Raw genomic sequence first — 18,698 nt, 5'->3', positions numbered from 1 at the left:
TGCACCCATGCTTTGAAAGTGCACAGTGTTAACCATTGGACCACCAGGGGAGTCTCCATTTGACCATTTTTATAAAGAGAGTTTCTTGCCTTTTTTTTTTCCTGCTGCTGTTGGGTTGTAGGAGTTCCTTTTGGAGATTAACCCCTTATCAGATAAAAGGTTTGCTATATGTTCTTTCATTCCATGGGTTGCTTTTTCCCTCTATTGATTTTTTCCCTTTGTTGTGCAGACGCTTTTTGGTTTGATGTAGTCTATTTTTAAATTTTTGCTTTTGTTGCCTGTGCTTTTGGAATTATATCCGTGAAATCACTGCCAAAGCCAATGTCATGATACATTACCCCCATATTTCCTTCTTAAGAATTTTACCGTTTTAGGCCTTATGTTCAAGCCTTGAATCCATTTTGACTTGGTGTTTGTTTCTTTGTTTTGTCTCTGGTATAAGGGTCCAATTTCAGTCTAGTGTGTGTGAATATTCAGTCTTTCCAATGTCATTTGTTGAAGAGACTCTTCTTGCATCTTCCTGGCACCCTCGCGTTAACAGAAGATCAGCTGACTGCAGAAGTGTGGGTTTATCTCCGGTCTCTGCGCTGTGTATCTGGCTTTGTGTCAGTGCCACGCTGAACTGTGGCTTTGCAGTATACTCTGAAATCAGGAAAAGTGATTCCTTTAGTTTTGCTGTTTCTCAAGATAGCTCTGGCTGCTCGGGGTCCCTTATGGTTTCCACAGACATTTAAGGATTGGTTTTCCTATTTTCCAAAATAAATACCAGGGATCTAGTATGTGTTACAGGGATGGGACGTACCATTTACAACAGAACATCACAGGGTTTGTGTGGATGGCTGTGAACATCATTGCTGTTTTCAGCAGGATGTTTAGAGTTGATGAACTAGAGAACCGCACTTCTACTGTCATAAAATTTTCCTTCAGCCGGGAGCCTCAAAGCCTGCACTCAGGCTGTTTCCACCTGGTGTGTATGTGCGAGGCCCCATCAGAGAGGTCCTGGGCTGCCCGCCCTTCGAACCGGGCTCCTCCGTGTCGGGAAGCGTGGGGTCACCCTGATGGGCGGCTAGGCATGGGAACCCTGAGATGGACCATTCAGGGTGGACAATCCCAGCAGTGCTGGACCCTGCACCTCTGGGATGGACAGTGGTGCTTGTCATGTCTGAATGAACCCCCTTTGCTCTCTACTGGGGACACTGGGACCCTAAAAGCTCCTTCTTGAGTCCTGGGTCAACTCGGATTTTATACAGTCTGAAGCCCAGGTCACACTCAAATTGTACTGCTGTCCAAGAAGCAGCTCTCTGAGCTGCCTGTGACCAGCCTGCTGCCCAGGATGAAATGTCCAGTCCCAGAGGCCAGCGACGCCGAGGAGAGCCACCCAGTGTTCATGCCCTGCCTGCCCCAATCTCGGAGTTACAAATATGACCAGCTTTTAACTTCAGGGCAGACTGGCCAGCGCCTGAGTGCAGATTATGGAGTATTTCCAGCTTTTATGGAATATTCTAGAGTCAGCCATTCCTTCCTCAGAAACAGCACCTTGGCCTTAAGTTAAAATTTCCAATTTTTGAAACAGAATGACTGTTAAAGGATAGGCCATTGTGTTTCTTCAGGGTGATGGAGAATCTCCTAAAATAAGACAATCTTCGTAGGCTACCCAGGCAGCTTAGTTTTAGGAAGTGAAGTATGTGGGTGAGACAGTGAGTGACAGGCACAAATCCACCTGATGATAATTTGTGAATAAATTATACTAGCCATTCTCTGTCATGATTTGTAGTGGGTCAGAAAGTGACAAGACCACATGAATGTCATCTCGTCCCTAAAACACATACATACCACACACTATACACACATTAAAACCTGTGTACTGCTGTATATGTGCATATGGGTGTGTATATATGTGTGTATGTACACACAGAGTGTACTTTTAAACAGTGTGAACAGCTGAGTCCAGCTGAGTGACTATAAAGCCAACATTTTTACAGTAAATCACAGAGGTATTCTGCAGTGAACATAGTTTGGTTTTGTTTGTTGTTTTACATAATTTTATTATATCCTTTAAAGACAGCATTAGCGTTAATTAAATAGATCCACAGGTAAAATGTATATTGTGGGAGTATCTCTGACATCTCTGTTTATTAAACTGGGCAGACATTAAGTTAGTACTTTCATTGGAATAACCCCCCTCAACCGCAATGTAAAATATCATCTAAAGACACAGCACTGTGGTCCCCCATGCCCGCTTATAACTTATCACCACAGCGTCTCATAAAGGCAGATCTTAAGTACAGGTGGGACTCTTGACCTCAATCATGGTTTGCACGCCAGCTTCTAGTTACGTCCAGGCTTTCTCTCGGTGACTCACACTTCCCTCCATGGGTCTCTACTGGCCACCACCTTCAGTGTTCAGAGGGCACATTTCCTAATAAGCCACAGCGACTCGTGCACCCTCACAGACTCTGTCAACGGTGCCCTGAGACTCTCTGCAGTGACAGAGCTGGGTCAGCCCAGCCTGAACCCTGAGCAGGGTGAATGGTCTCTGGGGACCCGGCTACGACGCCCCCACTGCCTCCTCTGGACAGACAGGGCCATGGCACCCACATGTGGTCTCTGAGTCTTAGTCTTTGAAGCAGGAGAGATGACAGAGTAAAGCTCCAGGCACCACGTGAGCCAGGACAGGGTCCCCCAGAGAGGAGGCCAGACCAAACGGGCACTGCATCACCCGGGTCATCCTCCCTGAACTGTGGCTCCTGTCTGTCTGCAGTGGGAAGGGTGCTGATACACACCGCCCCACCCCATGCCTGGGCGGTAAGAGTGATGAGCGTCCGGTAGCCAACCAGGGACCAGCACAGACCAGCACCTCCTTTCCCAACAAGCTAAAATGACCATTGTTTAAATGACTCTGAAACTTTAATTACAGATACTTTTCAACATCTGAAAGTGTGGATTTGTTCTCTTTCTGCGGAAAGGCTGGCACGGTTGTTCCCTTACACCCATGTCTTCTCCTGCTCCCCTGTCTCTTCTTTATGGAAAAAAAATGTCCGGATCACAGTCCCAACCAATTCTGCTCTGCATCCCTGGCTGGGAACTCAGAGAGCAAAGCAGGTTCACAGGAGCAGGAAACAGCCGCAGAGAAGCAGCAGGAAAAGCTGAAGCCGGAGCTCCACCCCAAAACGCACAACGATGGAAAGGAAGAAGAGAAGACAGTGGAGCCCTCGCCCCGCTGCCTCTGCCAACATGCTCGCCCGAAACCCTCTGCGGCCTTAAAGTGCAATTATATGGTGAGGACACCCAGGCCCAGGACCCTACTGGATGGAGTTCAAAGCTGAATCTTCAAACAGCTCATGACTCAGGCTGGGCGGGCTTGGGGGCTGGGGTGGCAGGCGGGTAGGAGCACCATTCTCAGCCGCTCAAGTGCATCTGAGGAAGAAGTGTCTCTTCTTTTCATAAAGAAAGTCTGTAAATTGTAAGGCATCCTGGTGTGGGAAAAAAAAAAATCTCACCCTCAGCACTTCTAGCCGAGACCGAGCCAGGGTAACAGAGTCCAGAGGCCGGTGAGCCCAGCCAGCAGCAGAGGACCTGGGCTGCTCCCGGGGGCCCAGCTGCGGTGCCCGTGCCCCCCGGGGTCCTCAGAGAAGTCCTCAGGCCTGGGCGCCGATGAGGCGCACTGCACCAGGGGCATCTGGTAGGATGTGGCTCTCTTCTCGGGCCGGTCCGGGCTGGAGCCGTCGCTGGGTCTCTGGCCATTGAACAGTAGGTAGCGGCCGCGGGTGTCCCGCTCCATCTTGAAGATCTCGTACTCTGTGTGAGGCAGCCTGATGCCCAGGGCCACGCAGCCGTTGGTGTGGGTAACATCCTGCTGGACGCCCACCTGCCAGGAGCCCTCGGCCCCGCACTCATTCCCGCTGAAGACGTTGAGGAGCGAGGCCGTGGCCGCGTCCATGGGGGTGACCTTCATGTGGTTCACTGCCAAGGAGACAAGATGGCATGACACGCGGCTGCTGGTGGCACCACGCCTCACAGGCCCCTGCTGTCAGCCCACCCCGCAGACCATGGCCCACAGGAGGGACCCTCAGATGGAAAGGGTGCCACGCATGGATGTGACCAATGGCCACCCCAGGCACCCTGGAGGCACCACCAGGGGCAGGGCGGGGCGGGCCCTACCTTTGAACACGAACTCCGTGCCACCCAGGACCCTGGCGGAGTGCACGCCGCGGCTGTAGCGACCCCTGGCGTAGAGGGTGAAGGTGGGGTGCTTGCACACGGGGTCCGAGTAGTGATAGTAGTGCCCCTCCCAGCTATGGTTGTTGTCGTGGAAGATGAAGTGGCGTGTCAGGAAGAGGACCTCGGGCCGCACCTCGCAGCGCTGGCTCACCCACTCGCCGTGCAGCCCCACAGTTAGGTCTGCCTTGGGGGGCAGCAGGGGCGGCCGGTGCTCGTCCGAGCGGTGGATGATGCGGCAGGCGACGCAGGCGTGGTCATGGTTCTGCAGCCCAGACACAAGGTGGGAAGAGACGGTGTCCAAGAGGGCAGTGCAAACGCACAGCCTTTGCCTCCCCCGGGGCCCCGTGCCCTGTAACCAGGGTACCCGAGGGCTCCTGGGGACGTGTGTGCCTGCCTGTTCTCACCAGTGCATGCTTGTGTTGGCTGATGGTAGAGCCAGGCCTAAATATTTCAGCTGTGATATGAAGGCCCTTTGAAAATCCTGTTTCATCTTATTCCATACCACCTGTCCTGGACACTTGATGTCAAAAAGAAAGGCTGGCACCACCTTGCTCAATTAGGATGGGTACTATCAAGACCCGGCTTCCCCAGTGACTCAGCGGTAAAGAACCCCACCTGCAATGCAGAAGACATGAGAGACCCAGGTTCGATTCCTGGGTGGGGAAGATCCCCTGGAGGAAGGCATGGCAACTCCGTATTCTTGCCTGGAGAATCCCATGGACAGAGGAGGATGCTGGGCTACAGTCCATAGGGTCAGGGCTGAAGCGATTTAGCACACACTATCAAGACTAGCGGAAAATGAGCCTTGGTGAGGACGTAGAGAAACTGGAACCCCAGTGCACTGCTGGTGGGAATGTAAAATGATGTAGTTGCTTCAGAAAAGAATTCACTTAGGACCTGGCACCCTGCTTCTGGTTTATACCCTAAAGAACTGAAATCAGGGCCTCAAAGAGGAATCTGTTCACCCATATTCACGTCAGCACGATTCACAATAATCCAAAGGCGGAAGCAACATTGTGTATCAGTGGCTGAATAAAGAAAATGTGGTCTAGACATGCAAAGGAATAGGATTCAGCCTTGAAAAAGGAAGGGGATTCTGACACATGCAGGTGTTTACATGGATAAACCTAGAGGACATTATACCAAGTGAAATGGGCTGGTCACAGAGGACAAACCCCGTATGATCCCACATAGAGGGACCTCAAGTGGACAAATCCATGGAGACCAAAAGCAGAACAGAAGTTACTGGGGGCTAGGATGGATGGAGAGGAAGGTCATACAACAACCCGAATGTCCTTGACATCACAGAACTGGATGCCTAGACGTGGCTAACATGGTACACTTTGTTACCTGTATTTTACCACAATTAGATTTTTCCACTGAAAATAATTATGAGACACTAGAAGGAAAAAGGCTTCCGAGGTGGCGCTAGTGGTAAAGAATCCACCTGCAAATGCAGGAGACATAAGAACCGCAGGTTCCATCCCTAGGTGGGGGAGATCTGAAGAAGGGAATGGCAACCCACTCCAGTATTCCTACCTGGAGAATCCCATGGACAGAGGAACCTGGCAGGCTATAATCCATGGGGTTGCAGAGTCAGACATGACTGAAGAGACTTAGCATGAACACACACACAAAAGGAAAAAAGCACTCCAGTTGCCGTGGGTGACTCGGGGTGCTGTGTCATGAGGGGAGGAGTCTCCAAGAAGGAGGGCATGAGGGCTTGGCCTCAAGGAGGCAAGAGCAGAGGCCAGGGAGGATGTGGGCACTCCTGTACCCACCTGTATCCGCTGGCCCGAGGTCTGGACAGTGTGCCAGCTCTTCGTGATTCCTGCTTTATGGCTTTAAGCCATGTAATTAGTGTGAGAGCAGCCACTTGTCTGTGGGGAGTGCCTCTTTGCCTGGGCCTGCCTTGGGGCACCAACATGGATCCTGCACGAGTGCTGTCTAGGGCTGCAGCTGAGAAAACCCCCTCCGAGTAGGGGCCCCAAGACTGTCAGCCATGTGGATGCTGTCTGCCTGGAGCAAGGCTCGGGGTTCATAGAAAAAGCTGAGGTCTGGGAGTTGGGAGGGCAGCTCTGTGACCAGACAGATGGCCATTGCCGGCTGCAGGACCCAAGGCACAGGAGGCCCGTGGCCAGGGCTGCCCCCCCAAAATGGAGATCCTCTCTGCCCCTCTTCCCACCACGCGGGTCTGTAAACCCACCCGGGCTGCCAGGTGCCAGCCACGCTAGAAGCCCACGCCCACGTGACTGCCCTGTGGCGGGAGGGTGACCCTGGCCCCACTCCCGCCTGGGGCCCACCAGGCACAGCTCCTAGCCTGCAGGCAGGACTGACAGGTGGTCAGTCACTCGGCAGGCAGGCACTTGTTCTCTGGGCAGAAATCCAACCTCCAGGCCTTTCCATCCCTCACACTGACTCTGAGAGGGGCTGCCCCTGAGAGCAGGCAGGCAAAGGAGGGGACCAGGGCATTCCAGTCACCCCCTCCACACTCTCCTTCCGGGACAGCGTGATGCCCACTGACAGTCCTTGTGCTCATCAGTGGAGCCAGGCATTGTTTTCGGGAGAAGAGGTTTGTTTGGGGCTTGAGGAGGAGATCCAATAGGCAGCACAGAGGCTTCTCTGTCCCAGGCTCCACGTGTGTGTGCACGTATGGTTTCCTGCCCAGATCTCTGAGATACACAAGAAAGTGCCCTACAGCCCGGGGTCAGCAGGGGGCTGTCTGCAAGCCACCACAAGGACACGGACCGGAAAGACACGTGCACACAGCCCACGAGGGCTTCTTTGCACAAAAAATGATGATTCCAGCCATGGCAGGAGATCCAAGGGCCAGCGACTGCAGCTGGGGACTGTAGGAAAGTTACCAATCTCCATGTCAACGTCCCCACACATAAAATGAGGACTGTTATACCTGCATACATGCTGTAGGAAATGAGCACAGATTAAGGCAGGTCCCACTCTGTACGCTGAGAATGGCTGCATAGAGGAGTTTCGGCGAGTTGGGGCTGTGTGCGTGCATGGCCCTTGGTAGGAAGACCAAACAAATAGCATGTTTCCTGCTATATGTGCTACGATCTTTCAAATGCATGATAGGATGAAAAAGATAAATTTAGTTGAAAGAAAGCATCACTGAATTCAGTAATTTTGCCACGATGTATTTTCTTGTAAATTACTAGGAAGTGAAGATTTCAAATTTTTTTTTACCCCAAAAGGGGGTTCTGATACACAAAGTCTGGGATGGAAAGCTAATATAATGCCTGTAACATCGTATGAGCTCCCGCATCCAGGAAGTTAGCCCTCTAATGGCTAGTAAGCGTTATTGTGAGCAGCACCTTGATCAAACTATACCTGCTGTCCCTGCTCCCCCACTCCAGTCCACAATATCTGAGTGAAACCAGCCCAGTACTCAGACTCAAGTCTCTGAGATTTCATAAATGTTCTGATGCTGGTGCCTATTAGCAACCATGCCAAGTGGCACAGGAGACACCCTGGAAAGAGAGAGAACCCTCTGAGAGCACACACTAGGCTGCTTCCAAAACACACGCAGGAGTGACCGCTTGGCTACTCCCCTGGGAGCTCGCCAGCTGGCAGCCTGCTGACTGCTCCCCCACTCCTGCCTAAGAGCCAGATCCTACGCAGCCCACGTGCACTGCAGGTCCTGACAGGCTGACCCAGCCTCCACTTGCTTGCTCCTGCTTCCACCGTTTGGTTTGCTATCTGGGAATTTAAAAACATCACTTGTGACCACTTCATTTCTGGCCATTCTAGGAAGACACGAGCCTCAGTCCCTGAAAAGATCTGTTTGTTTCCTCAAACACCAATACCATTCAGGAAGTGCCCAGAATTCCTAGACTGGGCGGATGGGGTGGGAACAAGGGGTCTTCATTCTTATAAGCGCTGCTCTGATGACACAAGGGATCAACTGCTCTTCAGAAAAGGAACCAGCTCAGAGGAGGGGGCACTACTGTGGGGCCCAGGCTGGTCCATGCCCAGCACAGTGGTGTCTGGTGTTTTTCTTTAAGGACGACAGTCCTAAACTCTGAGATGAGGACCTGGCTGAACTCTGGTCCCTACATGTGAGTGAGGGTCCTGACTGAACCATTTCTGGTTGGCAGCAGAGAAAGGCAGGCTAGGTAGTTTTGGAGAAGCTGGTCATCCATCAGCTGGGAGGGAGTGGGAGGAAGCTGGCCCTTGGGTATTGATCTTGCCAAATTTGTAAACTAGTTACTTGACTTCATGCATCCTAAGTCGCTTCAGTCATGTCTGACTCTGTACAACCCTATGGATTGTAACCCACCAGGTTTCTCTGTCCATGGGATTCTCCAGGCAAGAATACTGGAGTGGGTTGCCATGCCCTCCTCCAGGGGATCTTCCAAATTCAGGGATTAAACCCATGTCTCTTACGTCTCCTTCATTGGAAGGAAGGTTCTTTACCACTAGTGCCACCTGGGAAGCCCCTGTAGTGGTAAAATATACATAACATAAAATTTGCCATCAAAGTGCATTCACATAGTGGTCCAATCATCACCACCAGTTGTCTCCAGAACGTTATCTTCCCAAACTGAAACTCTGTCCCCCCTCATTCGAGCCCCTGACAACCAGCATCCTACTGTCTGTCTCTAAGAATACGTATGACAACTTGAGGTCCCTCATATATGTGGGATCATATAGTCCTTCTCGAAACTGGCTTATTTAACACAATGTCCTCAGGGTTCATTCACATGTCAGCCTGTGTCAGAATCTCCTTCCTAAGGCTGAGTGGTACTCCACTGTGTGCGTGCACATTTGATTGAGCCATCATCCGCCGGCGGACATCTGCACTGCTTTCCCTTGTTCAGTGAACGATTCTGCTGTGAACGTGGCTGTCCAATATACCTCAGACCTTGCTTTCAATTCTTTAGGGTCAATACATGGGATTGCTGGATTGTAATTCTGTCTTTGGGCTTCCCTGGTGACTCAGTGGTAAAGAATCTGCCTGTCAATGCAGGAGACACGGGTTTGATCCCTGGGTTGGGAAAAGCCTCTGGAGGAGGACATTGCAACCCACCCCAGTATCCTTGCCTGTAGAATCCCATGGACAGAGGAGTCTGGTGGGCTACAGTCATGGGGTCGCAGAGTTGGACACGCCTGAGCGACTGAACAACAACAATAACTCTGTGTTTAACGTTTTGAGGACCTGCCATACTGTTTTCCGCAGCAGCTGCACATCGTACCTTCTCACAAAGGTCCGCATTTCTCTATATCCTCACCAACTGCCACTTTCTCCTTTCTTGGTAACAGCCATCCTAGTAGGTGAGAAGGTGGTGACCCACTGCAGTTCCGATCTGCATTTCCCTAAGGATTAGAAATGCTGAGCATCTTTCACGCGCTTATGGGCTAATTTGTACATCTTCTGTGACTGCGCTACATGGCTTGCGGAACCTCAGCTCCCCATCCAGGGACTGAACCCGGGCCCTGGCAGTGGAAGCCTGAAATCCTAACCACTGGACTCCCAGGGAACTCCCCTTACTCATTTTTTAATTGGGTTTCTTTTATTATTGTTGTTATTGACTTGACTAGTCACAATTTTAAACAACTCTTGCAGTTGGTATTAAGAAACGAAATGTCACAAGTAAGTGTGGGATTTCTGGCTTCTCGATGGACACTGTCAACAAGGGGACAGTTTCAGTCATGGTTGGATAAAGGGAACAACTTTCTGTCTTGTGGACAGGATTTTTTAAAAAGTTCTGATTTGCGCTGTTAAGTGTGCTGTTAATTTTTTTTACCACCATCCTTGGCTTGAATATTGGACTTCCCTGGTGGCTCAGATGGTAAAGAATCTGCCTACAATGCAGGAGACCCAGGTTCGAAGTTCGATCCCTGGGTCGGGTAGATCCCCTGAAGAAAGGAGTGGCAACCCACTCCAGTATTCTTGCCTGGAGAATTTCATGGAAAAGAGAAGCCTGGTGGGAAGTCCATGGGATTGCAAAGAGTTGGACATGACTGAGTGATTTTCACTTTCACTTGAATAAAACTCAAGACCTACTGGAACAACCGTGGGGAAACAGAAATTAAGGCTGAGATACTGCCCCAGGTGTGAAATTTCTCTTTTCCAAGATGCTTTTCTTTTTTAAAAAAATATTTATTTATTTGGCTGAGTCGGGTCTTAGTCACGGCACTTGGGATCCTTCCTTGCAGCACAGGACTCTCTAGTTGCGGCAGGCAGGCTTAGCTGCTCTGTGGCGTGTAGGATCTTAGTTCCCCAACCAGGGATCAAACGTGTGTCCCCTGCATTGCAAGGTGGATTCTTAACTATTGGACTATCAGGGAAGTCCCCCAGATGCTTTTCTTAAATAGCAGGCTTTCACAATGACTAAGGGGGAAGAGCGTTTCAACATGAGGAGTGACCTGCAGCAAGAAATGGGTTGAGTGTCTGTAACTGAAGCCGTAGGCCCCACTCCCCACCCCTGGAGGCTGGCAGTCTGTCTGGCCAGGCCGGAGCAGCGCTCAGACCCCGCTCAGCCTGGTTACCGCCGGGCAGGAGCTGACACGGGTGCTGAGGGAAGAGGACTCAGCCGCACAAAGATGCTGCCTGGCAACCCCGTAGCTGTGATGCAGGCACCACGGAGGTGCCCAGCTGGAAGGACAATGGGAGACGGTGAGAGAGGCTCGGCTGCTCCTCAGTCCTGTGTGTGGCTGCCGGACGCTTCTGGAGCAGAGTCGAGGGAACACTGCGTCCTGGAGGTAGGATGGGGCATTGGGTGTGTCCCCTGGGGAACAACACTGAATTTCCTAGAAACAATTTTCTAGGAGGTTTAGAGTCTGAGCAGTGAGCTCCCAAGGACCTTTCCTGTAAATCACACAAGAGAGAATCCTGCCTCCAGCTTGCCATTGCAGACACACTGCGCCCAGACCCAACAGCCGGATAGAAAGATCCTTGAGAAGACGGCTGGCTCTTCAATACAGATGATTGTAGGGGAGGTTTCAGAAGGAGCCCTGAATTAACGTTTACTTGGTTGTGTCCTAGAGCATTTAAAGAGCTGAAGGCGACTCATCTTCATCGTCGAGTTTGCCATGAAGGCAGTAGACCCCACGTCTGACCCCTGCTCCGTCCTCTCCCCGCAGCTTGGCCAACACCCTGAATGCCAGGACTCGCCCCGGACTTCCCAACAGTTGACTTCCTGCACCCGGGAGCTCATGCTGTCCTCCCAGCCTCCTGGCCTTTTAAGGGATGAAATGCTTACTGCGTGCATGGTCCCTGACAACAACAACTTCCTGGTCTGCTGACTCCCTGAATAAAGCAATCTGGGACTCAGGAATCAAGAAAAAAAAAGAAAAAGAAAACACATTTCTGCAGACACAGTGGAGGCCAGCAGCCATGCGTCGTGGCCGTTGTGTGATAACGCATTTCTTGGCCCTGGGGTGTCCACCTGAGCAAGCCCTCCAGAGTCCAGAGCCCATCAGCTGATCTCATCACCACTGGGCAGAACCCAGCCCCAGGGGCAGGGTCACGGTTCTTTACAGCAGCATCCTGAAGGTAAGCCGGCTTCTGACACTGTCTCAGTCTTGACTCCTTGAATGCCCCGTCCTCGACTACCTCTTCCAACTCCCATCACCTCCGCAAACCCCTCTCCTTTCCCTGCACTGGCAGAAAAGACCAGGGACTCGGATTCCTCTGTGAGCTTCTGGATCCTTTTACCAGTGCACCTGTGACACCCACTCACGCCCCACCGAGAGTCACACCAACCACAGGCCTAAGGAGAGACCCTTCCTGCCGCAGACCCGCCTCCCGGAGCTGGGCAGAACACCTGCTGTCCACGGCCACATGGTCCAAGGTCCCTGGGATGTCACAGATGTCACAGTAAACCTGTATTTCTCACATGCCCTGAAGAGCCTTGGAAAGATAAGCTCCCTCCAGACAAATGGCTGTTCAAGCCCAGAGGTCTTCAGAGAATGCAGGACAGAAAGCACATGGGAACCCCTGCTTCCTCCCAGGGCTCAGGCAGCCCCAAAACATGCTGCTGGGCTTCTTCCTTGCCGGGCAGCCCCGCCATCACATTCCAGGTCAAATAGCTCAGGCACGTGGCTGGGGAGAGTGGTCTGGTTTGCAGACACCTCTCTGATTTACGATGCTGTGGCCTCACCGGCCTAGGGTTTTGGAAAAAGCCCAATTCCGTTTGCTTGCAAGCTTGATCCTGAGGCCCTGGTGTTTCCAGTGACCCCGGCAATCTTTGCTGTAATCACTTTTGATTCTGCCGAGGAAAGAAGGCGCCTGGCTAACCCTCCGCGGCACAGGAATCCAGGCAGAGGGGAACGTGCCCTGAAGCTGAACTCGACTCAGGCTGAGCCTCTTCTTTCAGGGTTACTTTAGGGGGTCCTGTTTTTCTTTTTCATGAAAAGTAGCCAACTTCATCCGGAAGAATCCTCCCAGGAGGCTCACCTGAGTCTCTTCAAATATCGCGTATTTGCCGAGGGCTCTGAACCTCACAGCAAAGTTGTATAAAGCTAAGAAAAACAAGCTGATTTAAATTTTCTATTTTTACACGGTGTCCTGTTTCCAGAGGGGCTGAAACGAGTGGTTTTAAACTCAATTTAGCATTTAAGCTAATTTTCAGCCAGGTCTCTAAGGACTGGCGATTAGGGGAGGTGAAGGGTTCAGATGGGGGGCGGCTGGGCCTGTGGTCTGTCCGGAAGCACCCCTAGCCCCTCCTTTCCCAGGCGGTCGGAGGGTGGGCCTGCGGGAGCCGGTGGGCAGGCAGTACCTAGGGCTCTGGAGAGGCCCCGGAGGCCGAACCCATTGACCCGCTCTCCTGGCCCGCCTGGGGAGGGATAGCAACACTTCCTGACCACTTGCTAGCGGCGGGGCCAGACGCACATGCCAGGGACAACGGGAGAAGAACGGGCCTTTTCAGCTCCCCGAGCCACGGGGCCGGGCTGGCCTCCGCAGAGAGCACAGCTCAGGCCCTGGACACTGGCCCGCGTCCGCCCAGCCCGCCACCACTTCATCTGTGGCCACCGCGCTCCTCCGAGCCTCGGAGTCCTGCCTTTTTAGAATTTGTTTTGAGTGTGGTAATGAGTTTGGATAGCGTAAGATCTCAGCACGTCTGTCCCTGGCCGTACTGTCCCCTCCTCCTTGTTCCTACATTGCAGAAACACCAGGTCCCTGGTCAGCCTACCTTCTTCTTCTGTTGCTAGTTTTACACACGATATCACACTCTTCACACTGTTAAATACATTCCTTTGAAACAAAACAAACAACAAAACAGTGTGTCCTAGGTAATCTCTATGGTCCAAGGCTTTCTCCACCCTTAGCGTTTCTTTAAGGAGGAGAGGGATCGTGGCCTGGGGTTTTCTTCCCTGGTGGCTCAGAGGTTAAAACGTCTGCCTCCAATGCGGGAGACCCGGGTTCGATCCCTGGGTCGGGAAGATTCCTGGAGAAGGAAATGGCAATCCACTCCAGTATTCTTGCCTGGAGAATCCCATGGATGGAGAAGCCTAGTAGGTTACAGTCCACGGGGTCGCAAAGAGTCGGACACGACTGAGCGACTTCATCTTACCTTCTTAAGCATTTGGGGAAACATTCCCTGCAGAGAAGGGAAGAGAAAACAGGAGGAGCCACCTTACAGCCTCATCATCGCTTGGTGGCCCTCCTTGGCCACCCTCCCTGCAGAAGCCACCTGCCCCGAGGGCTCCTTGCTGCAGGCCAGGTGGGCAGCCTCTCCCAGTGTCTGACAGTGCTCTGCATGTCAACCCCATCAATTCTGCTTCTTTTACAGAAAAGATTTAGTTCCAGAGGTCAGAAAAACACTGTCAAGCCTGCAGCTGGTGACCCCGGGAGGCCTGGACCCTGGGACTGGCTCCATCTCCAAGGTCCACATATTCTGCAGTCTGTCCAACATTGTCAGAAAACAAAGCCTCGACTTTTTTTATGAAAATCCTAAGAAGGTCAGCCTCATAGCTGCCACCCTCCGTCCCCACACTGACATGTCATGACTCACTTCCGAGATGTGTGTGCTCCAGGAGCTGGGGTATGAGCCTGGCTCTCCCAACAGACAGCAGGGCTTGGTGAGGGAAGTCAGCCCAGTGAGCACAGGAATGGGGGTGCCTCGCTGGAGCCACCAGCTCAGGAGCAAGGATTTACCCTTTAACTTTGTTCTAAGAGCCACAGAGCATTGAGAAGCGGCAGAGACAGAGGTGGGAAGAGAGAGCTGGGTGCAGGCATTCCCTGCTTTTCCAGGTATAAGGAGAGCACAGGAGATCAAAGAGACCATGTGGGGGTCCTCAGGTGAGGAAGCAGGGCCTGGACCCCATGATGTGCACACACAGCCCCAGGTCAGGTCCAGACTATCTGTGGCCTCTCCTGCGAACGGGGCCTCCGTCTGGCCTCCCTCTCCTTCCTGGCCCCTAACCATCCTGCTCACTAGCATCCTCGCTGGACCATAAGCAGGAATAAAGGCTCTGCTCCCAGGCGATCCTCTCATAGGCTCAGCCAGGCCGCATTGGGACTCTGGCTCCTGTGGAGTTTCCGGACGAGCTGCCATCCTCGCCAGTGACACACTCACTCCCAGAGACAATGTAAATGTCAGCTCGACTGGGCTCAGAGGACACCAAGTGCACGTCTGCAAACCCCTTTCCCACAGTGTCTCAACACCAGGAGTCTGGAGAGGAGCCACAGTGTCTGGATGTGGCAGCCTCCCGCAGAGGTCCTACGACGTCCTTTCACTTCCCAGGAGCCGGGCCTGGGGCCCCTCCATCAGCTGCGGAGCAGGCAGAGCCCCTTCCTGCCCTCTCTCTGTGAGGGCGCCTGGGGTCCTGGGGGCAGGTGGGCCGCCCTCTCCCACATGACTCTGTCCCATCTTTGCTCCAGATAGCCCAGGAACTTGCAGGGCACAGCACACGGACCTGAGCTGGGTCTGCTTGGAGCCCAAGGAGGGGATGTCCCCGAGACACACACCCAGAGGAAGCAGCATCTCCAGGCTGGCCTCCTCGCAGATGTCCCACAGTCGTCACAAAGGTGACTTTCCCAACTTTCATGGGACAAGCTCGCAGTCACAGAAAGAAAACAACTGCAGTCTGGTGGGGGGCAATACCATGCGGTACCCTCACCAGGCATAAGCGCCCTCAGAGGGTAGAGAACAAACCGGATGAGAAACCAATACAACATTGTAAAGCAAGAAAATGAAAGTCACTCAGTCGTGTCCGACTCTTTGCAACCCCGTGGACTATACAGTCTATGGAATTCTCCAGGCCAGAATACTGGAGTGGGTAGCCATTCCCTTCTCCAGGGGATCTTCCCAATCCAGGGATTGAACCCAGGTCTCCCACACTGCAGGTGGATTCTTTACCAGCTGAGCCACCAGGGAAGCCCAATTTTTCCCCAGTTTAATTAAAAAAATAAAATAAATAAAATAAAATAAAAATCCAACAAATAAACCACCAAGCAAAAGTCAGACAAGCCCTGAGATTGAAGAGCTACTGTTCTAAAGAGGATTCCAGAAAAGCTGGTCTGATGGGGGGGAGGGGGTCTTCTGCCCCACCCCTCCAACCCAGGCCCCTTGCCTGCCTCCCCAGATTCTGTGGCAGAAACCATCCTGTTACTAAAGACACAGGCTCTGAGCCTGCGGGAAGGAAGCGCCTGGTGAATCCAAGTGTAATTAGGGGGTCAGCAATCAAGATTTTCATTGTTCCCATCACATCCTCCCCAGCGTCACAGTGACTTAGGTCTCACTCAGTCCAACCAGGAGAGGGTGAGGTCTCGGGAAAGATCTGGGTTCAAGCTCTGACTCTGAAAGTCACTAACCAGTGACCCAGGGCAGGAGACCACCCCTCACATTTCAGCTGCTTGCTCTTCTAAGAGGGTGGTCGTGGAGGCCTCACAGGGTTGTGGAGACAGAGCAGGAGGCTCTAAGGGTCCACAGCCCCCACCCCTACACCCACCTCCAGGGCCAGGGGATCCCCACCTGGCTGCCCCTCTGTCTTCCCAGGTGCTAAGATCATAACACCTCTCCATTTCCTGCAAGCTTTCCTCTCGGACTCATAGAAGAAGCTCCCAGAGGGTCAGGACAGAAAGAAGACTTAGAAATTTTCAAGGATGGCCACCAAGGCCCTTCTGAGCCACCAACCCAGGACCATCACCCTCATCAGATGGGAAAACCAGGCCCCATCACCAGGTGCCCTGACCCAGGTTCGTGTCCCCTGGCCTGCGGCCCTCCCGTCCCATCACCCCCAGTGGTCCCTCTGTGACAGAGCCCCCCCCCCAACATCTGGGGCACAGTGAGGGTCAGGGTTCCTTGGTGTTCTTCTGGGGCGGCTGGTAGCTGGCACCCCCCAGTCCCTCCATGATGCAGCCCGGCACTCCCCTCCCCCCATGCCCTATCCAGGGATTGGCCTTTTGCAGCAGCGGCTGATCACTGAACCGCCCAGCCCATCGGTGTTGCGGTGACCCCTAGCTCCGCCCCCCACATCCGGCAGGCGGCGTTGTACCTTGGCGTTCTGCAGCGGCGGCTGATAACTGGACGGCCGGTAAAACATCCTCTGGGCGGTGTCGGTGTGCACGTCCCCGAGGAAAAGCTCCTCCACCAGGCGGTCCAGGCTGTGCGGCAGGTGCTGCTTCTCCACGCGCACCAGCTGCAGCTCGTGCATGGCGAAGTTCACGGCCCGCGTGCACTCGCGCCCGCCCTCCTCCCGCCACAGGTCGTAGGGCACGTCCTGCACCCAGGCGGCCCCGGCAGGCACGAAGCCGGGGCACGTGCGGTTGACCAGCTGCCCCAGCCGCTCGGCCACCGCCTCTGAGTGGCACACGACCTGCACGCGGTGCAGCTGGTAGTCGGCCTCGGTGCCGCCGCGGATGATCCAGGAGGCCTGGCGCAGGCGGATCTTGCCGCGGACCACCAACGTGTAGGTGGGGCTGGTGCAGCGGTTGCCGCCATAGTAGAACTGGTAGGCCTTGAACGTGTTGTTGTGGTAGAATCGGTAGGACCTGGTGATGAACTCGGGGCCCGACCGCACCTCACAGCTGCAGGAAAGTGGGGCAGAGACCCAGTGAGCCCGGAGCCACAGGAGGGGGGCATCACAGGGGCCCAACCCCTCACCTCACAGCTACAGAGAAATGGAGGGATCCTGTGAGCACATTAAGTGGGGGAGGTCATCACAGGGGTCCAACCCCACACCTCACAGCTGGCGGTCAATGGGTTGGCCAGAGAATCTGTCCACTCATCACTTCTAGCCAGATCCTAGTCTTGGTGACCTTGGGACATTCCTCTCACCAGTCTTGGCCTTTAACCTGCTTGTGTCTATTATTTATATATAAACCTAGTAAGTATGGTAAATCTGGTTTGAGCCGTGTGTGGCTAAATCAAGCTGTGAAGCCGACATCCCAAAGGCCAGTGGTTCTCAAGATTACTGTTTACAAACTGGTGGGTGGGCATCAGGGCTTCCCCCATGGCTCAGTTGGAAAGAATCCACCTGCAGTGCAAGAGATGCAGGAGATGTGAGACTGATCCCTGGGTCAGGAAGAGGAGGAGGAAATGGCAACCCACTCCAGTATTCTTGCCTGGAAAATCCCACCCACTGGGGGCTGCAGTCCACAAAGAGTCAGACACAACTGAGCATTACTGGAAGCGGGTACCATTCGCTGGGGAGAGACCTTCACCTGCCAGCAGGTGCTGAGTGGACATATGGCACCCAGTGGTCCTCTGAGCATCTGTCTCTGTGACAGAGGGAGAGGAAACCCACATTCCCCCCATCCCCCAGGGAGAGAGGAGTCCTTCCGTGTAAGCAGGCATTCATGTCTGCTGCCGTGGTTTAGACAAGAGCACCACTGACTTCTCGCTGAGAGTCAGACACGACTGAGCGACTTCACTTTCACTTTTCACTTTCATGCTTTGGAGAAGGAAATGGCAGCCCACTCCAGTATTCTTGCCTGGAGAATCCCAGGGATGGGGGAGCTTGGTGGGCTGCTGTCTATGGGGTCACACAGAGTCAGACACGACTGAAGCGACTTAGCAGCCACTGACTTCTCACATCTCATCTCACTTGAGAATCTGCTGATCCAGTTCTGAGTTCGCATCCACTTGCTTCTCCATCAGCCCCCCAACTCTGACTCCCCTCACCCAGCCCTCAGCCATCCCCAGCTGGAAATAGTCCCAACTTTTTAACTGGTCATCCCCAAGTTGAGACGGGCTGGGACCCAGGACCCTTGGCTGCTGTGCCTGCACCTGGATACACCTCTCCTCCAGCAATGGATACACAGAAACTATGAGACTAAAAATAACTGTGTGCATGTGCAGTTGGGCAAATTATGGACAACAAGATACAGAAAGACCAGAAATCTCACTGCCTTCTGAAGAGCCGGGAGCAAAAGCAGGGGACTGTGTGTACCCCCTGCACTGAACGCCACTTAAGGGGTGGGCAGACCACCTAAGCCATCCCATCTGCCGACCCCTGGACACACCCCCTACCCTCATCCCAAGTAAGGAACAAGCTCGCCCTTCCCTTGG

At 53.3% G+C, this 18,698-nt stretch overlaps 1 protein-coding gene across 1 annotated transcript in view; it reads right to left on the bottom strand.

The window, feature by feature from the left end:
• Nucleotides 1-2,087: 2,087 nt before the first annotated feature.
• APCDD1 (APC down-regulated 1) overlaps nucleotides 2,088-18,698 on the bottom strand; it is a 32,470-nt gene continuing 15,859 nt past the window's right edge. The window contains exons 3-5 of the mRNA XM_068993771.1: nucleotides 16,684-17,215; nucleotides 4,162-4,483; nucleotides 2,088-3,963 (exon numbers count right to left, since the gene is read on the bottom strand). Of these exons, the coding sequence (XP_068849872.1) occupies nucleotides 3,512-3,963; nucleotides 4,162-4,483; nucleotides 16,684-17,215 (1,306 nt within the window). The 3' untranslated portion in view covers nucleotides 2,088-3,511. The remainder of the gene's footprint in view (nucleotides 3,964-4,161; nucleotides 4,484-16,683; nucleotides 17,216-18,698) is intronic.

This window comes from Capricornis sumatraensis, chromosome 21, assembly GCF_032405125.1.
Source record: "Capricornis sumatraensis isolate serow.1 chromosome 21, serow.2, whole genome shotgun sequence".
In the NCBI taxonomy this organism is placed as follows: Eukaryota; Metazoa; Chordata; class Mammalia; order Artiodactyla; family Bovidae; genus Capricornis; species Capricornis sumatraensis.
The sequence above is the reverse complement of the archived record's forward strand: the minus strand, read 5'-3'. Positions and strand labels throughout refer to the sequence as shown.